Source organism: Lupinus angustifolius, chromosome LG13 (assembly GCF_001865875.1).
Source record: "Lupinus angustifolius cultivar Tanjil chromosome LG13, LupAngTanjil_v1.0, whole genome shotgun sequence".
Classification (NCBI taxonomy): domain Eukaryota; kingdom Viridiplantae; phylum Streptophyta; class Magnoliopsida; order Fabales; family Fabaceae; genus Lupinus; species Lupinus angustifolius.
In genome coordinates this window covers 1,014,610-1,030,908 of record NC_032021.1, presented here as the reverse complement: position 1 = coordinate 1,030,908, position 16,299 = coordinate 1,014,610, and the positions used below count along the sequence as shown (strand labels likewise).

The 16,299-nt window shown below is 32.2% G+C and overlaps 2 protein-coding genes across 10 annotated transcripts; one reads left to right on the top strand and one right to left on the bottom strand.

Annotated features, from left to right (window-relative positions):
• LOC109325971 (auxin transporter-like protein 5) lies at nucleotides 3,583–7,633 on the top strand. 3 transcript variants are annotated; one of them, XM_019558619.1, is made up of 10 exons: nucleotides 3,583–3,683; nucleotides 3,714–3,731; nucleotides 3,778–3,950; nucleotides 4,045–4,230; nucleotides 4,408–4,520; nucleotides 4,756–4,939; nucleotides 5,128–5,225; nucleotides 6,039–6,246; nucleotides 6,351–6,608; nucleotides 7,189–7,633. In XM_019558619.1, exons 3-10 carry the CDS (start codon nucleotides 3,789–3,791, stop codon nucleotides 7,438–7,440), a joined length of 1,461 nt encoding a protein of 486 aa, XP_019414164.1. In that variant the 5' UTR covers nucleotides 3,583–3,683; nucleotides 3,714–3,731; nucleotides 3,778–3,788; the 3' UTR covers nucleotides 7,441–7,633. The 3 variants fall into 3 exon arrangements, with proteins under 3 accessions (XP_019414164.1, XP_019414163.1, XP_019414162.1); XM_019558618.1 differs by having other exon boundaries at nucleotides 3,585–3,731; XM_019558617.1 differs by having other exon boundaries at nucleotides 3,585–3,950.
• Nucleotides 11,758–12,791, bottom strand: LOC109325901 (glycine-rich protein 2-like). 7 transcript variants are annotated; one of them, XM_019558506.1, is made up of 3 exons: nucleotides 12,370–12,791; nucleotides 12,193–12,306; nucleotides 11,758–12,159 (listed from the first exon to the last, which is right to left on the bottom strand). In XM_019558506.1, the coding sequence occupies exons 1-3, from the start codon at nucleotides 12,689–12,691 to the stop codon at nucleotides 12,077–12,079; spliced, it is 519 nt and encodes a 172-aa protein (XP_019414051.1). In that variant the 5' UTR covers nucleotides 12,692–12,791; the 3' UTR covers nucleotides 11,758–12,076. The 7 variants fall into 7 exon arrangements, with proteins under 7 accessions (XP_019414051.1, XP_019414054.1, XP_019414053.1 ...); XM_019558509.1 differs by having other exon boundaries at nucleotides 11,758–12,153; XM_019558508.1 differs by having other exon boundaries at nucleotides 11,758–12,156; nucleotides 12,370–12,790.

Genomic DNA, 16,299 nt, shown 5'->3' with positions numbered 1-16,299 from the left:
GTTTAAGTTGTTTTAATCATTGCTGTGTAAAATCATGTTTAGAAGATAAAATATAGCTTCAATATTTCATGGTTTTTAAATTGAGTTTAAAATCTGTGTAACGACACTATAAAGTTTTAAGCCCATCATCCACAATTGATTTGTATTACTTTTGTTTGACAGTTAATGATCGTTAATAAATCAACGATGGATGATTTGCTGGAAGTGTAAAAAATACTTATAGTGTCAGTATATACATATTAAATCCTTTTAAATTTAGCAAGGAAGGGTTGAAATTGCATATATGCTTAATGTTGAGATTAGATTTGGTAGATGATTATGGGATGATCATGTTCTGCACTAATAATACAATCAAGCTGAGTGGTTAACATCAATGTAGTTCTTCATGTTCTTTGACCAAATTGAGCAATAACTTTGAAGAAACATTGCTCTTTATAGGTTTGAATTCTCATGATGTATACCGGCTTCACTATAAACTGCATAGCATGCTACCAACTTTAGAAGGTATACTAGACATTGTTGTTTGTTGAATGCGACAAATAATACAATCAAGCAGTTAATACTTGAACTCTTGTTTCTGTCTCTACTCTTAAGATTATCATTGAAATTAGACAATGCAACTTTTAATCCATGGTCCCCTACCTCAATTAGGGACTGTAATACGATCCAAAAACAAAGTTTTGCATTTACTATGCCATGTATTATTAGTTCTTTTAATCCAAACTCTTTATTTACCAAAACTGGATTGTTCCAAGATTTTCTGTCTTGATGTGTAATTTTCTTCATAGTCAAGAATCATCTTTGTTGGTGAGATTCAACAAATCAATTATTTATTGGATCTCTTAAGAGGTTTATCCAAATGGAGCTTGAAAAAAGTCCTTAGTATTAAGGCCCAAATGCCATGAAGCTCAATGAAATATTTGTTGGGGTAGACATGAAGCAAAACATGTCATGACAAAATTAAATATAATAGTATTCTTGGAAATAGACTAGAGAACACTCATAAGTCATAATTGAATCAGAAAATAGAATTTGCCTTAGACATCATTTTGTATCGACAATGCTACAAAACGTGCAAACAAACTGAATGTGCTAATTATGCAGATACCCACGTTAAGCACCAATTCACCTGACAAGTAAAAAATTTAGTTGATTCAACAGTGGAAACATAATAAAGACATTCCCATGTATCATAATTTTAATACCATCAATTGCTGACATTAATCAATGAAAGGCAAGGATGCAAATTATGTATATTTGAAAAAACTATAAGGTTGGAAATAGAATGAAAGTGGTCACAGAGAATGTTTCTGGTCCCAGATAATTGAAACTATGATTAAAAAAGGAGTGGGGTTCCAACATTTTACATGAATATGTTTTACTGCACACCTAAACATTATGCTTTTTGGACCTTCAATCAAGTCATGCTTACCTTTTTTATTATAATTTCACCCTCATAGTATGATAAGCAGCACCACTAGGTAAGTATAATTTTCTTATCTTGATTCATAAAAAAGACAAACTCATTATGGTTTATTGTCATGAGAGGAAGGAGAATAATCAGTGAGCTCTTTAGCCAACTCATTAGATTTTAAAAAAGACAAATCTGAAGGTTGGTAGGTATTAACTTTTCCAGCAGTACTATTTGGACTATTGTCAGAAATCAAGACAATAAAAAACATGGGTGAAATAAATGAACCATTTTTTACCCACATGAAAACTTTTTTGATTTTAGATGGATTTATAGAAATGTGTATGGAGATAAATATGATATACTATTCTCTATTCCTGCTGTGTAGCTTTTAAAGGTTGAAAACTGATTAAGAAATATATGACAGAAATGTGGCAAGTTTGGCTTTATTTGTTGTATTATTTGTGAAAAGAAAAAGTGCAGAAAGAATAAGAAATTCCTTGTTATGTCATTTTTTGTTCTGGAAGAAAAGGAAAAACATAGAGAATCTATTCAATAGGAGGCCTATTGAGATGAAATATAGAATATATTTTTCTTTGAAAGAGATACTAGAGAATATTAAGGTACCAAGGAAAATCATGATAAATATTATCAATAGATAGGTGCAGGAAGGCAAGGGCACATGATCTAACAATTACCAATGTTTTGTCCATTTATTTGTCCTAGTCCAATCCCCTATGCCATTATATTATTATGTATATGTAAATGCAAGTAAATATATATATATATATAGGAGGAATCCGTTTACACTCAAATTAAGTTATACTAGTTACACTAAACCTCATCTATTCATTTTCTTAAATAACTTTTAAGTTTCACTCATTTGGTTCGTTGGATTTTCTTCCCTCCTCACATATATATATATATATATATATATATATTGCATGTGGAATAAGGAGTTTGAATTGGGTTTTGAGCATATGGAATATGGTGGAAGAGGTCCTCGAGTCTACAAAGAAGTTGGCCATGTGATAAAAGCAACTTTGATCGACTTGCAAAGTTACCACGCCCATTTTGTTGCAATCATTCGGTCTACTATGTTATTATTTCATTCACTCCTTCCCTAGCTTATTTCTTTTTTCATCCCTTTTTGTCCCCTCCTAAGTTTACCTTGTCATATCTAATACTACAACTTAACTTTTAAGTTTGAAAGTGCCGAGTTAGCTATTATGTTTTCCACATTCTAATACCAAAGGGATAATATATGTGAGATGAGAATTAAGCTTAAGATAAATGTGTGGACAAGGTTGGTTGCAATTTCATTTGTGGCTTGTATGAAACTATCAACTAAGCATGCATGCTAGCTAGATTCAACTTTGGCCAATGTAAATGTCATTCAAATTGAAGGGTCAAACCCATGAGACTTGAAACATTGAACATTGGAGCAAAGGCAACTTCTACAGTGTTCATTGAGTTTATTTTAGTAAACTACAAGCTTATAAAGTAAAAGTTTTATACCATTTTATACTTATTAACCAAGTTACAAACTATAGGTTATGAGGCACAAACTAAAGCTATTATACCATTTTAAACTTATTAACTAGCTTATGAGGTAATTTTAATAAACACTTCTAACTTAATCTAGCTTATGAGGTAATTTTACATCACTTTCTAGATTGATTCATTCCTTTGATTACATGTACTTAATGTTTTGGAGAATCCTAGATATCTTGATAATTAACATATATGTTCTACAAGAGAAGTAACATATATTTGGTAAATTTTATTCTCTTAAATGTTTTCCCAACTCAACTTGGATTATCAGTTATTTAATATGAGCATTAAGGTAAATAACAAAAATTGTAAATTGTAAAACTGGGTCTAGAGCAAGAACGAAGATTATCTATCACACTTTTTCATGTTTCATGGTATCCCAATTCAATTTGAAATTACTATCTATTTAAAAAAAATCGTAAAATCATAAAGTAATTTTTTTATATTACTTAATACAATTTGATTGATTTAATATATGAAGACATAATTTTTATTCGATCCAAGCAGCAACAAAGCTTTTTAGTTCTTGGAAAAGCGTACCCTCTCTACAATCCCTTTCATACACAGTCTCCATAACCCTTTTGGGTCCTGTCCTCTATATATATACCACCATTCTATAACTCTTCCTCATCCTCATTCTCCATCTCAAACCTCCTTTTAACACTTTCCAATATTGAGAGTTTAAAACCCATCATTCACCTTTCACCATATACAATTAGTCACCACATAGAGCTAGGTAGAGTGGACCATAACACCATATATAGAAGTTGAGATTTGAGAGAGTGGAAGATATAGACATCAATAGATCATAAAGAGAAAGAAAATGGCATCAGATGATAAGCCAGCAGAAACAGTAATGGTTGGGAACTATGTTGAAATGGAAGCTGAAGAAGGGAAGTTTAAGGACATAAAAACAAGGTTATCAAGCTTCTTGTGGCATGGTGGTTCTGCTTATGATGCTTGGTTCAGTTGTGCCTCCAACCAGGTTGGTTTTCACAATACATATGTGTGCTCCATTCTTTAATTTTCATGTTATGATTTTTCTATATTGATATATGTTTATGTACTTTACATGGTAGGTGGCACAAGTTCTGCTTACATTGCCATACTCATTCTCCCAGCTAGGAATGGTTTCTGGCATACTTTTTCAACTCTTCTATGGTTTGCTTGGTAGCTGGACTGCTTATCTCATTAGCATACTCTACGTTGAATACAGAACAAGAAAAGAGAGAGAAAAAGTTAATTTCAGGGACCATGTCATCCAGGTCTCTATAACAAAGAAACCTTCATTTAATTTAATTATTATTGTTGAAAGAGATCGACTTTGGCGCAACCGTAAGATTGTTGCTTAGTGATCAATATATCACAAGTTCAAATTTTAGAAACAGCTTATTCGTCAATATTACTAGTGGTTGATTAAATTTTTAATTTTGCATATGCAGTGGTTTGAGGTTCTTGATGGACTACTTGGGAAGCACTGGAGAAACGTGGGTTTGGCTTTTAACTGCACATTTCTTCTGTTTGGATCTGTTATTCAACTGATAGCTTGTGCAAGGTACCTACCCCAACCCAATCTTAACCCTCTGACCCTTCCTTTAACTCTTTCTACATTTCTTATAACTTGTACCTAGATAGATAAATCCTTTCTATTATTATAACATTGTTTTATTTAATCTAAGTTAAAACAAGGAATCTGCATCACATGCATCTCTAATAATAATGTACCTACTGCAATTCCCTCATTGGGGTATGAAATTATGAACATTGTTTAAACTTTAACTTTTGTTCAGCAACATATATTACATAAATGACCATTTGGACAAGAGAACTTGGACTTATATCTTCGGAGCATGTTGTGCCACCACTGTCTTTATCCCTTCCTTTCACAACTACAGAATCTGGTCCTTTGTGGGCCTTGTCATGACCACTTACACTGCTTGGTACCTCACCATTGCCTCTCTCCTCCACGGCCAGGTATTAGTTCTAAATAATTAATTATTAACCATAATGCAATAGCATTGTATTATTCTTATTATATACTTTTTTAGTGTTATGCTTATAATATAATATTAACTAACTATGTAACATACAACATTTTATTTAGTTATGTTCTTATAAACATTATAAGAGTATGGTTTAGTAATGTTATTATGGTTATGTAGGTGGAGGGAGTGAAGCATTCGGGTCCAGCCAAGTTGGTTCTATATTTTACTGGGGCCACAAACATTCTCTACACATTTGGGGGACATGCTGTTACTGTGTAAGACATTCAGATATATTATTCGTGTGTTTTACGTTTTCACATATCTGCTTTTCTTGGTTTTGCTTTTGGACAAATCACAACATGCTAGTGTCTAATTAAGATAGTGTCAAATGAGAAAGTGAAATAACCATGCAACATTTGTGGCTTAACGTCATTTCGATAGTGACTCAACCTCAAACTTCTATAGACATAAATCTGAACGTGGATTTATTAACTCATCTAGAGTCATGTTTTCTTTGTTTTATTCGATAATCCAAAACTTAATTAATGTTAGGGTAGTGAGTTACTAATTTGTTAACTCATCTCTTATTGCATGTTTGCAATACTTTTCTCCCTCCCCAAAATACCCTTGCTAAGCGTGGGAGGCAAAAAATGGTCCTTTTTGTTGGGAATCTTTGAGTTTGTTTTTAGGTTGTAGAAAGCCTAGGTTCTTTCTCTAAAATGGTTTCTATACTTTAATGCTTTTTTTACCATGGGAAGGACCCTTAGCTGAGATATCCAGCTTTATTCAGTGATTGCTATAACTTAGCTTTCAGGTCTCTTCTCACTCAACAGCAAAACCAAACCTGGGGCCAAAATATTCCCACTTTTAACCCCCAAAGAAAAAAGTGGCATCTTTATCACTAGTAAAGATGAAAACAACAATACTATGATGTTACCTTGATTGCATAAAAATAATCTATCAGACAAGTTATTTTCTTAATTAAATAAATAAATAAAGAATGGTACTCTACTCATTACAGTTAAATGAATGAAATGAAATATGGAATAAATGCAAGTATTAATGTATGAGAAGGGTTAAATGTACAGGGAAATAATGCATGCGATGTGGAAGCCACAGAAGTTCAAGGCCATATACTTGCTTGCAACACTATATGTGCTGACACTGACACTTCCATCAGCAATATCAGTGTATTGGGCATTTGGAGACATGCTTCTAAATCACTCCAACGCCTTTGCTCTCTTTCCACAATCACCCTTTCGTGACATGGCTGTCATTTTAATGCTCATCCACCAGGCAATATTAATATTCATTCATTATATATCCATCTATCATTATTATAATATATAGTTTTATACATATACTTATGTACATATATCTATGCTATATAACATTTGCAGTTTATAACATTTGGGTTTGCATGCACACCATTATACTTTGTGTGGGAGAAAGCAATAGGAATGCATGAGTGCAAGAGTCTGTGTAAGCGTGCATTGGTGAGATTACCAGTGGTGATACCCATATGGTTCTTGGCTATAATATTTCCATTCTTTGGACCCATTAACTCCACCGTTGGATCTTTACTTGTTAGCTTCACTGTTTATATCATCCCTGCTCTTGCTCACATCTTCACCTTCAAATCTGCATCAGCACGCCAGGTATATATATGTAAATGTTTTCATATTCATTAATAACTCATCAAGGTAACAGGAATTTTAATCTATGTAGTAGATTTGCCTGTTAAATTTTCATGCATATATACAATTTACAGACTTGTATACATGTTTTTTCATTTTTATAATTATAACTTCTCTTATAAAAAAATAGGTAATGACATTTTTAAATAAAAAATTATATAGTTTTTACCTCACTTTTTAAATAAAGCAATATAAAAACACACACATTTCAATGCAAATTTTTTCCATTCATTACTCTAAATTTGTAATAGTAGTTTTCTACACTATTATATTCTGTTTGGCTTTATGTCAAGAGTGTGATTGTAAGTTTTTTTAGCGTAATGTCACAGTCTACCAGACCAGACCCGGGAGTTTCTCCTAAACCGATAATGTTTTGATATTTTCTGGTTTCATCCTTATCATCCTTCATTATTTTATCTTCATGAAGAGAAATGCATAAAAAGGGGTGAACATATATAGAGAATATACTACTATTATATTGTACAGTATCTGTAACAGTGCACTAATAATTATTGAACGGCTGTGATGTGATATGATGCAGAATGCAGTGGAACAACCTCCCAAATTTGTTGGAAGATGGGTAGGATCATTCATTATCAACATATTTATTGTGGTTTGGGTTCTAATAGTAGGGTTTGGATTTGGTGGGTGGGCCAGCATGGTTAACTTCATACACCAGATTGATACATTTGGACTCTTCACAAAGTGTTACCAGTGTCCACCACCTATGCCACCTCCACAAATGGTCAACGCCACCGCGCCTTCCCCACACCACCACCCTCTTGGCCACTGAGCACTTTATTATTCTTCTAACTTATTACCTTCCACGCCATTCAAGGCTTTTGCTCGATATTGATGAATGCATGTTGTTGTTGTTGTTATTCAGAGTTATTAATGAGAAATCAGAGTTTAGTCATATCATGCATTTATTATGTATTGGTCATGCCATAAAAGCATATGTAATGTATTCTTGTTCGTTCTGTCTTAGCAATTTGTGATGCTCAGTTTTTCACAAGGAATAAACAAAAGAGTTTAATTTTCATGATACATTTTATGTTTGATATTTCCATGTATTTGGTTATTAGAAAAGGTGAAGTTTTTTAATTATATATGTTACAGTTGAAAACAAATGTAGTAGCGAGATTATAATCAGTAAGTTAAAAAATACTTACAATAAGCACTTCCAGCTTCACATATTAACATAAAATACTAAGCTATTAGTTTTATGGATTTCATTCACCAAAATGTTCTTCACTTTATTTGTTCCTACTCATCATGACACTCACTTTTATAATCAGAACAAATAATGTGACAATGCATTTGCAATGAATGATTGGTTAAATAAAAGGTTATATTCTTATACTCAATCCTACAACAAAATAGTTTATCAAATCTCACAATGCTGGTTTGTTTTTCCCAAGCATAATTTTTATTTGATCATTTTACAGCATTTTGCAAGCACTAATCCATGGCATGCACTTCTTTTTAGTGCAACTTGTACCCAATGAACTATTCTAAGAAACTTGGGTATATAACTAGTTTTTCTAAATTTCGCTGGAATAAAAAATTCTCAAGCAAATTAAAGCAAAAGCAATTCCTGCCTTGGGAAAGTAAGATGCAAAATAAAACTCACATGCCTTTTTCATCAATAACAATGGGTCTGCATGCTTGAAAATGATTAGATATGAAATAAAGGTATAACGTTCAGCTAGGTTAAGGGGATAATATATATATATATATATAGTTACAGAGAATCTTCTCCTTTTCACCATGTTTCCAAGACTTTTCAATGATTCAAAGAGCATCAAATAGTTGAGAGCTAAGTTGGAGAAGGAATAAGGAGAGGGACAATCAAACAAAACAAGACAAAACAAGACAAAACAAATAAAGAACAAAAGCAAACAATGAACTTTACTGTTAGATATACGTACATGGCAACATTTCCAAGCAATAAGGCTGCTATATACAACTATAGTAATTGACATTACATATGAATGTAACAATGCAATATATTGACTGTGTAGGAATAAAAGTTTACAATGCCAACTATTCTATGTTTATCTAAAGTAAAAAGACCTTTCATGCGAAATCTGAGACCATATGCAGCTTTTTTTGTATATATAACAGTAGCAAAGAGCAAAAAGGAAAAGAAGAAATTGCAACCATAATAACAAAGCTTCTGGACTTTTCAGTTAAAGCCTTAAAAGCTTAACTTCACCCTTTAATCGGATTAATCTTCTCTCTTTGATATTTGATTTACCAACACAAGAAGGAAGATGCTGAAGAGGGTGAAATCGTGATATCTAGATTTTGAACTCAAAATGTTGAAAGCTTTTTATATTTTTATAAAGAAGTTATTAGGTGCAACAACTTTTCATGAAGTCACACATCCTAAGCACTACTTGTATGTGGGGTCCAATTCAATAGTGTATGAAGATATTGTATATGTTTGGATATATATTTGTATATAAAAGTGAAATACTCAACATAGTATCTAGAGTTTTGTTGTATACCTAAATTTACAGCATGAGGTAACTGAGGCAAGAAGAGGGTTGTGATTGTAGCCAAGCAAATACCTTAATCTAGATTATGTTGAGATAATAAATAGAGCAATATTTATTTAGGAATTAGTTAATTATTTTTAATTTATCCACAACTTATCTTTACTCTCATAAACTTACCCATTATATCATAGGAGTTTCATCCACTATAACATAGTTTTGTCACAATTCTATTATTGAAGTGTACAAACTTCCAAACTCTTATTAGTTATTTCATTTTGTTGTGTTACTTTTTTAGTAGCATTAATTCATTTCTTTCTCTGCCTCATATTTTCATGTTACATGCTACATTTATTCAAATAAAAAACACCAACCTGTTTCAATGTAGTGATTCACCTTTTTCCCTTTTTTTTATATGTATCGGCCGACAATCATTCTCGTAATTTTATCTCATTGAAAAATTGTGTTAGTAGTAACTTCTTTTCTTATCTAGGATCATTTCGATGATCATTATGTCATTGTGTTTTATTTTTCATTGCAGTGTAACAACTTCTACTTGTGTAATAAATTAATTTGTCTAACTAATAATTGAGTTTGATCATTTTTTATCATTCTAAATTTCTTCTTGATACCAAAGCGATTTCATTCTCTTAACATATTTGTTCACTATTTTACTACCTAGATGCTGTAAATTCAAAACTCTAATTGGACATCTCCTCCCTTCTCATTAATATTAACTCTTTTTATCCTCTCAACCACAATTTTATATTACATGCAACAATTATCCAAATAAACTGTCTCATACTGATGATTATTCTGATTGTGTATTTTCTTCCATTAACTAATTATATTAGTACTAACATTTTCATTGAAATGAATCTAAACATGATTAAAACAACTCTTTGTTCATTTATAACTTATAAGTATTATTATCAACAATTTTAATAAATATATAAGAAATACGATTCTAACAAATGCTATTGTATTTAAATTCAAATCAGATAATATTCGATTTTGCAATCCTTATTTTGGAGTACTTCAAATTTTGATATCATTTTTACCCATAAATTAGAATAGATGCTTATTGGTTAGTTTAAACTTAAGGTAATTAATCACAGTATCTCCTTGATAGTTAGTTTAGACTAATTATAATTTAGTTTAAACTTATTAGTCTATTACAACATAAGGATAACCACATCTTATTAGTAATTATCTCCTCATTAATATTCTTCTTACATTTCAATAATTTAAAGTTACTTAAATGATAACCACATCAACCATCAAATAATGGATGAAATGGAACGAGGGGACGAGCAGCAACAACAATTGAAGGCTAAGCCCACGATTATTTCGTCATATTTTATGTAACAGACACACCAATTCAAACATCTGATCAAACGCCTCGGCTCAAGTTTAGGTACGAAGATCCTCATTAATATTTTTACATCGGAAGATCCTGGCTACACTCAGTTATGTATTTTTCTTCTCTCCTTTTTTCAAACAGATGTAACTGTGGTGAAGCGTGAGGTTTGTAGCTTTAAGTTAGAATGTACAAGTAAAATGGGAAGAGGAAGATGAACGATAGAATGAAATGAATAACAGGAAAAGATATAGGTAGGATTAAAAAATGTGGGATTAAAGCTATTTTTTGTCAAGCCTGATCTCTTCTTTTTAATTGACATTCTCTTCAACCTGATTTCGCCACTACCATACTAAACTTAATGGTGGCCGTCGTGGATGTTGTATCTTGGGTAGAACCCACACCTAAAATGAGTTAATATTGTATGGAGTTGAGATGTTTAGAAAACGCATATCCACTAATGAAGCAAAGGATTAGAGAGAATGGAAGTCTAACAACAATACCAAACATAAGCCACAAATGTTGAGTGACAACAATCAGTGTTGATAACAAAATCATAAACAGCACAAGTCATACTTTAACACATAAAGCTTAGCAACTGTATTACATACTTGTTAAATAACTATGCACTATGATGAAAACTATATCAATCACTACTCAAACAAGCCAGCCAAATAATCAATTCTCAAACAAAAAACATGGGTCATAGTTTTGGAGAAGAGAAATATAACAATCATATCAAAATGATATTTAGAAATTTGATAACACAATCCAAAAAGGAATGAAATTGCACAAAAACTGTTAATTGGAGTTCCGTATGCTTACTCGAAAGGTTAATTAGTGGATATTCCACACATGATTTGATATTCTAAGGTACGGTCAGTAAAAAATATATAATAAGATGAACTATGCTATTAAATTTTGATATCTTGAAATTCAAATAACATAGTTTCAGTGTAAAAATCATAACAGGAATAATAAATTGAATGACTTCTTAGCTTTCCACAAATCACAGTCCTAAAGTCACTTTTGGGACGGCAAGGGATTATGATTCACCCATTTAAAAATAATCACAGAAACAAACGCAGATAAGAGAATAAGCATTGATAGGGAATAATAATAATTGATTGCTTAAAACAAACGCAGAGGTCACTTTTCTCATGAGTACAGGCACCAAACATAACTGACACAAAACAATCATCAAAACAAATAAATCAAATAAGAAGCAAATAAATTATGAATAAAATTCAAAGATAGCAAATATGAGGCAGAGAAAATTTTGTTCAACACGTCTATTGAGACAGCATAGCAGAGAGCATACATGCCATAATCTCATAATTTAACAAAATCTCTCCGATTCAAAAAGACATAATAATAAACCCCATCCCCCAACATCTAATTACTCAAAGAAAAAAAAAAGTAAGTCCAAACTAGTTAGATCCACGATCTCTGAACCCAAAACTAATTCAAAACCAAGCACATGAAATTAAAATGACCCACAAAACATAAATCACCCAATTCCCAATGACACTTCACAAAAGTAAAGATCAAGGAACTATGTTATTACTTCAACGACCACCGGAAGTTGTGCAATCTCTTGCAAAATGACCAGATTCCCCACAGTTGTAGCAGCCACCGCCACCACCTCCTCCTCCACCACCACCGCCTCCATACCTTCCACCGCCACCACCACCGCCTCCATACCTTCCACCGCCACCGCCACCCCCTTGAGGACACTCCCTAGCAATGTGACCAGACTCACCACAGCTGTAACAACCTCCACCACCACCGCCACCACCTCCATACCCTCCATCACCATATCCACCACCTCCTCTTCCACCACGACCGCCACCACGACCACCATAACCTCCCCCACCTCTACCACCGCCATAACCACCTCCACCACCATAGCCTCCTCCACCGCCACCGCCGCCGCCGCGTCGGCTACCCTGGACGTTAGCACCATCAGGACCGGTGACATCAACGGCCTTAGATCGGCCATCGGAATCAGCTTCGATTTGAAACTCAACGGATTCACCTTCAGCGAGGGATCGAAAACCATCAGATTTTATCTGAGATTGATGAACAAAAAGTTCCTCACCACCATCATCAGGGGTAATGAATCCGAATCCCTTGGTGTCATTGAACCATTTCACCTTCCCAGTTAATCTCTCAGAACCCATTCTCTCTCAGCGCCGTTTGATTTTCGAGATTAGGGTTTCAAATAAGAACAGAATGAATCAAATAATAGGAGAAGGTTCTCCTTTTATAATAACACGGTGCCACGTGACACCATAACCGATTTACAATAACACGTTTTTTTTAAAACCTTTATTGGGCTTTGTGGGCCCAATTTTCCGGTTTAATAAAGTCCGATTACAATCCTCGAGGTTCATCTCTTGGTCAGGGATCTCTTTCCTCTTTCCCTATTGCATGTGGGCCGTTGGATCTATTGAGTGGAATGGTCAATGTTGTTTTCAAGATTAAGAGGATAAGTTCATTCAAGTTCTTAAAAAAATTGTGCCCAATCAAACAAATTGAGTCTTACAAAGATTATGTTTATCACTTAAGTTTTAGGGATCATAATGAATTTTATTGTGTCATGTTTTTGGAATGCCATAAGAGATTCATTTATAATGATGGATAGACATGATGTTAATTTTTACACTGACACCCCCTTGAGTTTTAGTGAAATTACACAAACCACCCTTCACTTTTCTAAACTTATACAAACCTCACCTAGTTTTGTACTTTCATTACACTGACCACCCCTGTATAAAAAATAAGTGTAATTTTTTAAACAAAAAATATGATAAATGCAATTAAGTTAAACAAAACATGATATATTGTGTAGACAAGTCTAAATAATATACAAATTAATGTATCTTTATTATTTTTTTGTTACAAAATGCATAAACAATTATAAAGAAGTATTGTTTAAATCACTCTTATAATGTAGTGTAATGAACCAAAAATAATAAAGATACATTAATTTGTATATTATTTAGACTTGTCTACACAATATATCATGTTTTGTTTAACTTAATTGCATTTATCACATTTTTTGTTTAAAAAATTACACTTATTTATTATACAGGGGTGGTCAGTGTAATGAGAGTACAAAACTAGGTAAGGTTTGTATAAGTTTAGAAAAGTGAGAGATGGTTTGTATAATTTCACTAAAACTCAGGGGTGTCAGCGTAATTTACTCTTTAAATATTTAATACATATGAGTTTTGAGGAATTAACTTGGTTGATTATGATACATCAAAAAATAAAAGTGACGTTGATTAATCAATCAAAATCGAACATTTGATAGATAGTATTATCCTAAATTTTTCAGTGGTGATTAAAACATAAAAACAATATGTTGGAGAATAATTTAATTAACATATTATAAATTTTATTTATTTATTTTTTAGATTTCTAAACAATCTGACCGAGGGAGCTGTTTTTCTAATATAATTAATATCTCCTTTTGTGTTCCATATGACTAGGATCACTAGTGATAGAATTGGAATTTTTGAAAATTGTGTAAGTAGTATTATTGTTTTGTCTTTTTAATCTTCTGTTAAATTAGTAAATAAAGTTAATATCAACGATAAAAAGGAAAAAAATCATTTTATAGAAGTTTAACATTTATATATTGATAATATTATAATATTGAGAGTTTTTATAGGCAAAAAAAACAGACTAAATTATTATTAAGGGAATAAGTCCTTAGACGTTTTCTTCTCAAATTGGATATGAAAATAAGATTTAAGCATAATAACATTTCTTTTAACATAAAATTTCATAAGTTATCCTGGCAACAATTTTATCCAAAATAATTAAGTACACAAATGTTCTCCATGTTATCAATGATAGGAGAGAAAGGGAAGGAGAGGGATGAGAATATAAAAAGGGGAGGAATGGAAGGAGAAGGGAAGGCAAATTCAACTAAGTCATTCCCTTGTTTGAAAGTATGAAATTTAGATAGGAGGTAAATGGATGATTAATATAATACAAAATATTATTTTACCCTCCTTTAAAAAATCAATAGTATGTCATGTATTATATAATGTGCATAAATATAATTAGAAAATATTAATAATGATAATTATGTATTTAACATTGTTTTCCTCTCAAAAACCCCAATTTGGGGGAACACCAAAAAATGATATAATGAGAGCTTTGGAGGGTTTTAAAAATTCTCCAAAACCCTCCCCCTTATCTGACCAAACTCCTAAACAAATGAATCTCATCCTAAGCCCTCCTCTTCCTTCCCTCCCCCTTCAAAATAGAAGACGTCAGATAAAAGATGTCAGATAATGATTGTATTTGAGTAGAAGAAGGAATGTGCAAATGGGTGTTGCCTAAAAAATATGGAAAACCAAAAAACTCTTATAGTGTTGTTGATTTAGGAGTGACAGAAAAAAACTAAAAACTAATATGTAGTTGTCGATTTATGAGTGACTCAGAGGAAAAACAAAATATACATGAAAACTCATTTATTATTGTCAATTTAAAAGTGATGAATAAAATAATAAAATAATGACTCATATACGTTTGTTGATTTATGAAGGAGAGTGAAAAATAAAAACTCCTAGGAGGTAGCCGATTTAGGAAGGAGAGGAATAAAATTTGAAAAACTCTCATTAGGGTGCCAATTTATGTATGAGAAATGAAAAAAAATTAAAAACTTTCACAAATTAACCAACTACAGATTGTGGAGTGTTTGAAAATTCCACCACTTTGGTAAATATTTGAAAAGATTATGTAATTTTTCAATCAAAGTGCACAAACCAAGTGAATTTGTCCATGAGGACAACCCCATACACAACCATGGGCTTCCTCTACAAGGTGACATTGTGAGAACTAGAGCTCCACGTCTGAGAGCAATGGTGAGGCGGTGATATGGTGTTAAGAAATGATTAATGGTGAAATGGAAAAGGTAGAGGTAAGAGTGGCAATATGGGTCAGCCCGGTCCGGCTTGGCCCGCCTTTGGCCCATCAGAATAGGGGTTGGCCTGACCCTTATTATTAAAAGGGCTCAAAATGTCAGCCCGACCCATATTTGGCAGGGCTGACAGGCTAGCGGGCTGACAGGCCAGCGGGCTGACTTGTTTTGTTTTGTTTTTAAAACAAACATTAAAACTTTTAGACAAAAATAAATAATTCAAACAATTTATAAATGTCTTTTAAAACAAAAAATCACAAACAAAAGACACAATCTCATAATAACATATTGCATTAGTATAAAACTTGTGAATTCTAAACAATAAAACAACATAGTCTTAAACTTTTAGAGTCCTAGTTCACAATAGAGCTTATAACTCCTAAGTTTTAAAAAGTGTATAAGAATCAAAACTAATATATTATAAATCAATCACAATAAATTATATATATTACTCGATTTAATTTGAATTCGACTACATTAAAAATATAAATTGAAACGCATCAAAATCAGTAGTTCTATTTGAGTTTCCAATATTTCATTTCAATTAATTAGATGTTTAAATTTGATTCAAACATTCCTAATTGTTAGTGAAACTCCACCTTTATTTGATAACAAGTACAATAATTGGATGAAAGTGAAGATAATAGATATGTACATAATGAGATATTAAATGTTCATTTTACAAAGAGAAATAAGAATTATATGCTTAAACATCCAAACATAAGTTAAAATTATGAAAGTTTAATCTTAATTGTATTGAGCAACATGATAGACAAATGAACTTTAATCTTAATGTTGGCCCGCCGGGCCAGCCCAGCCCTCCATGATCCGTCTAAAAAACGGACTTCAAAA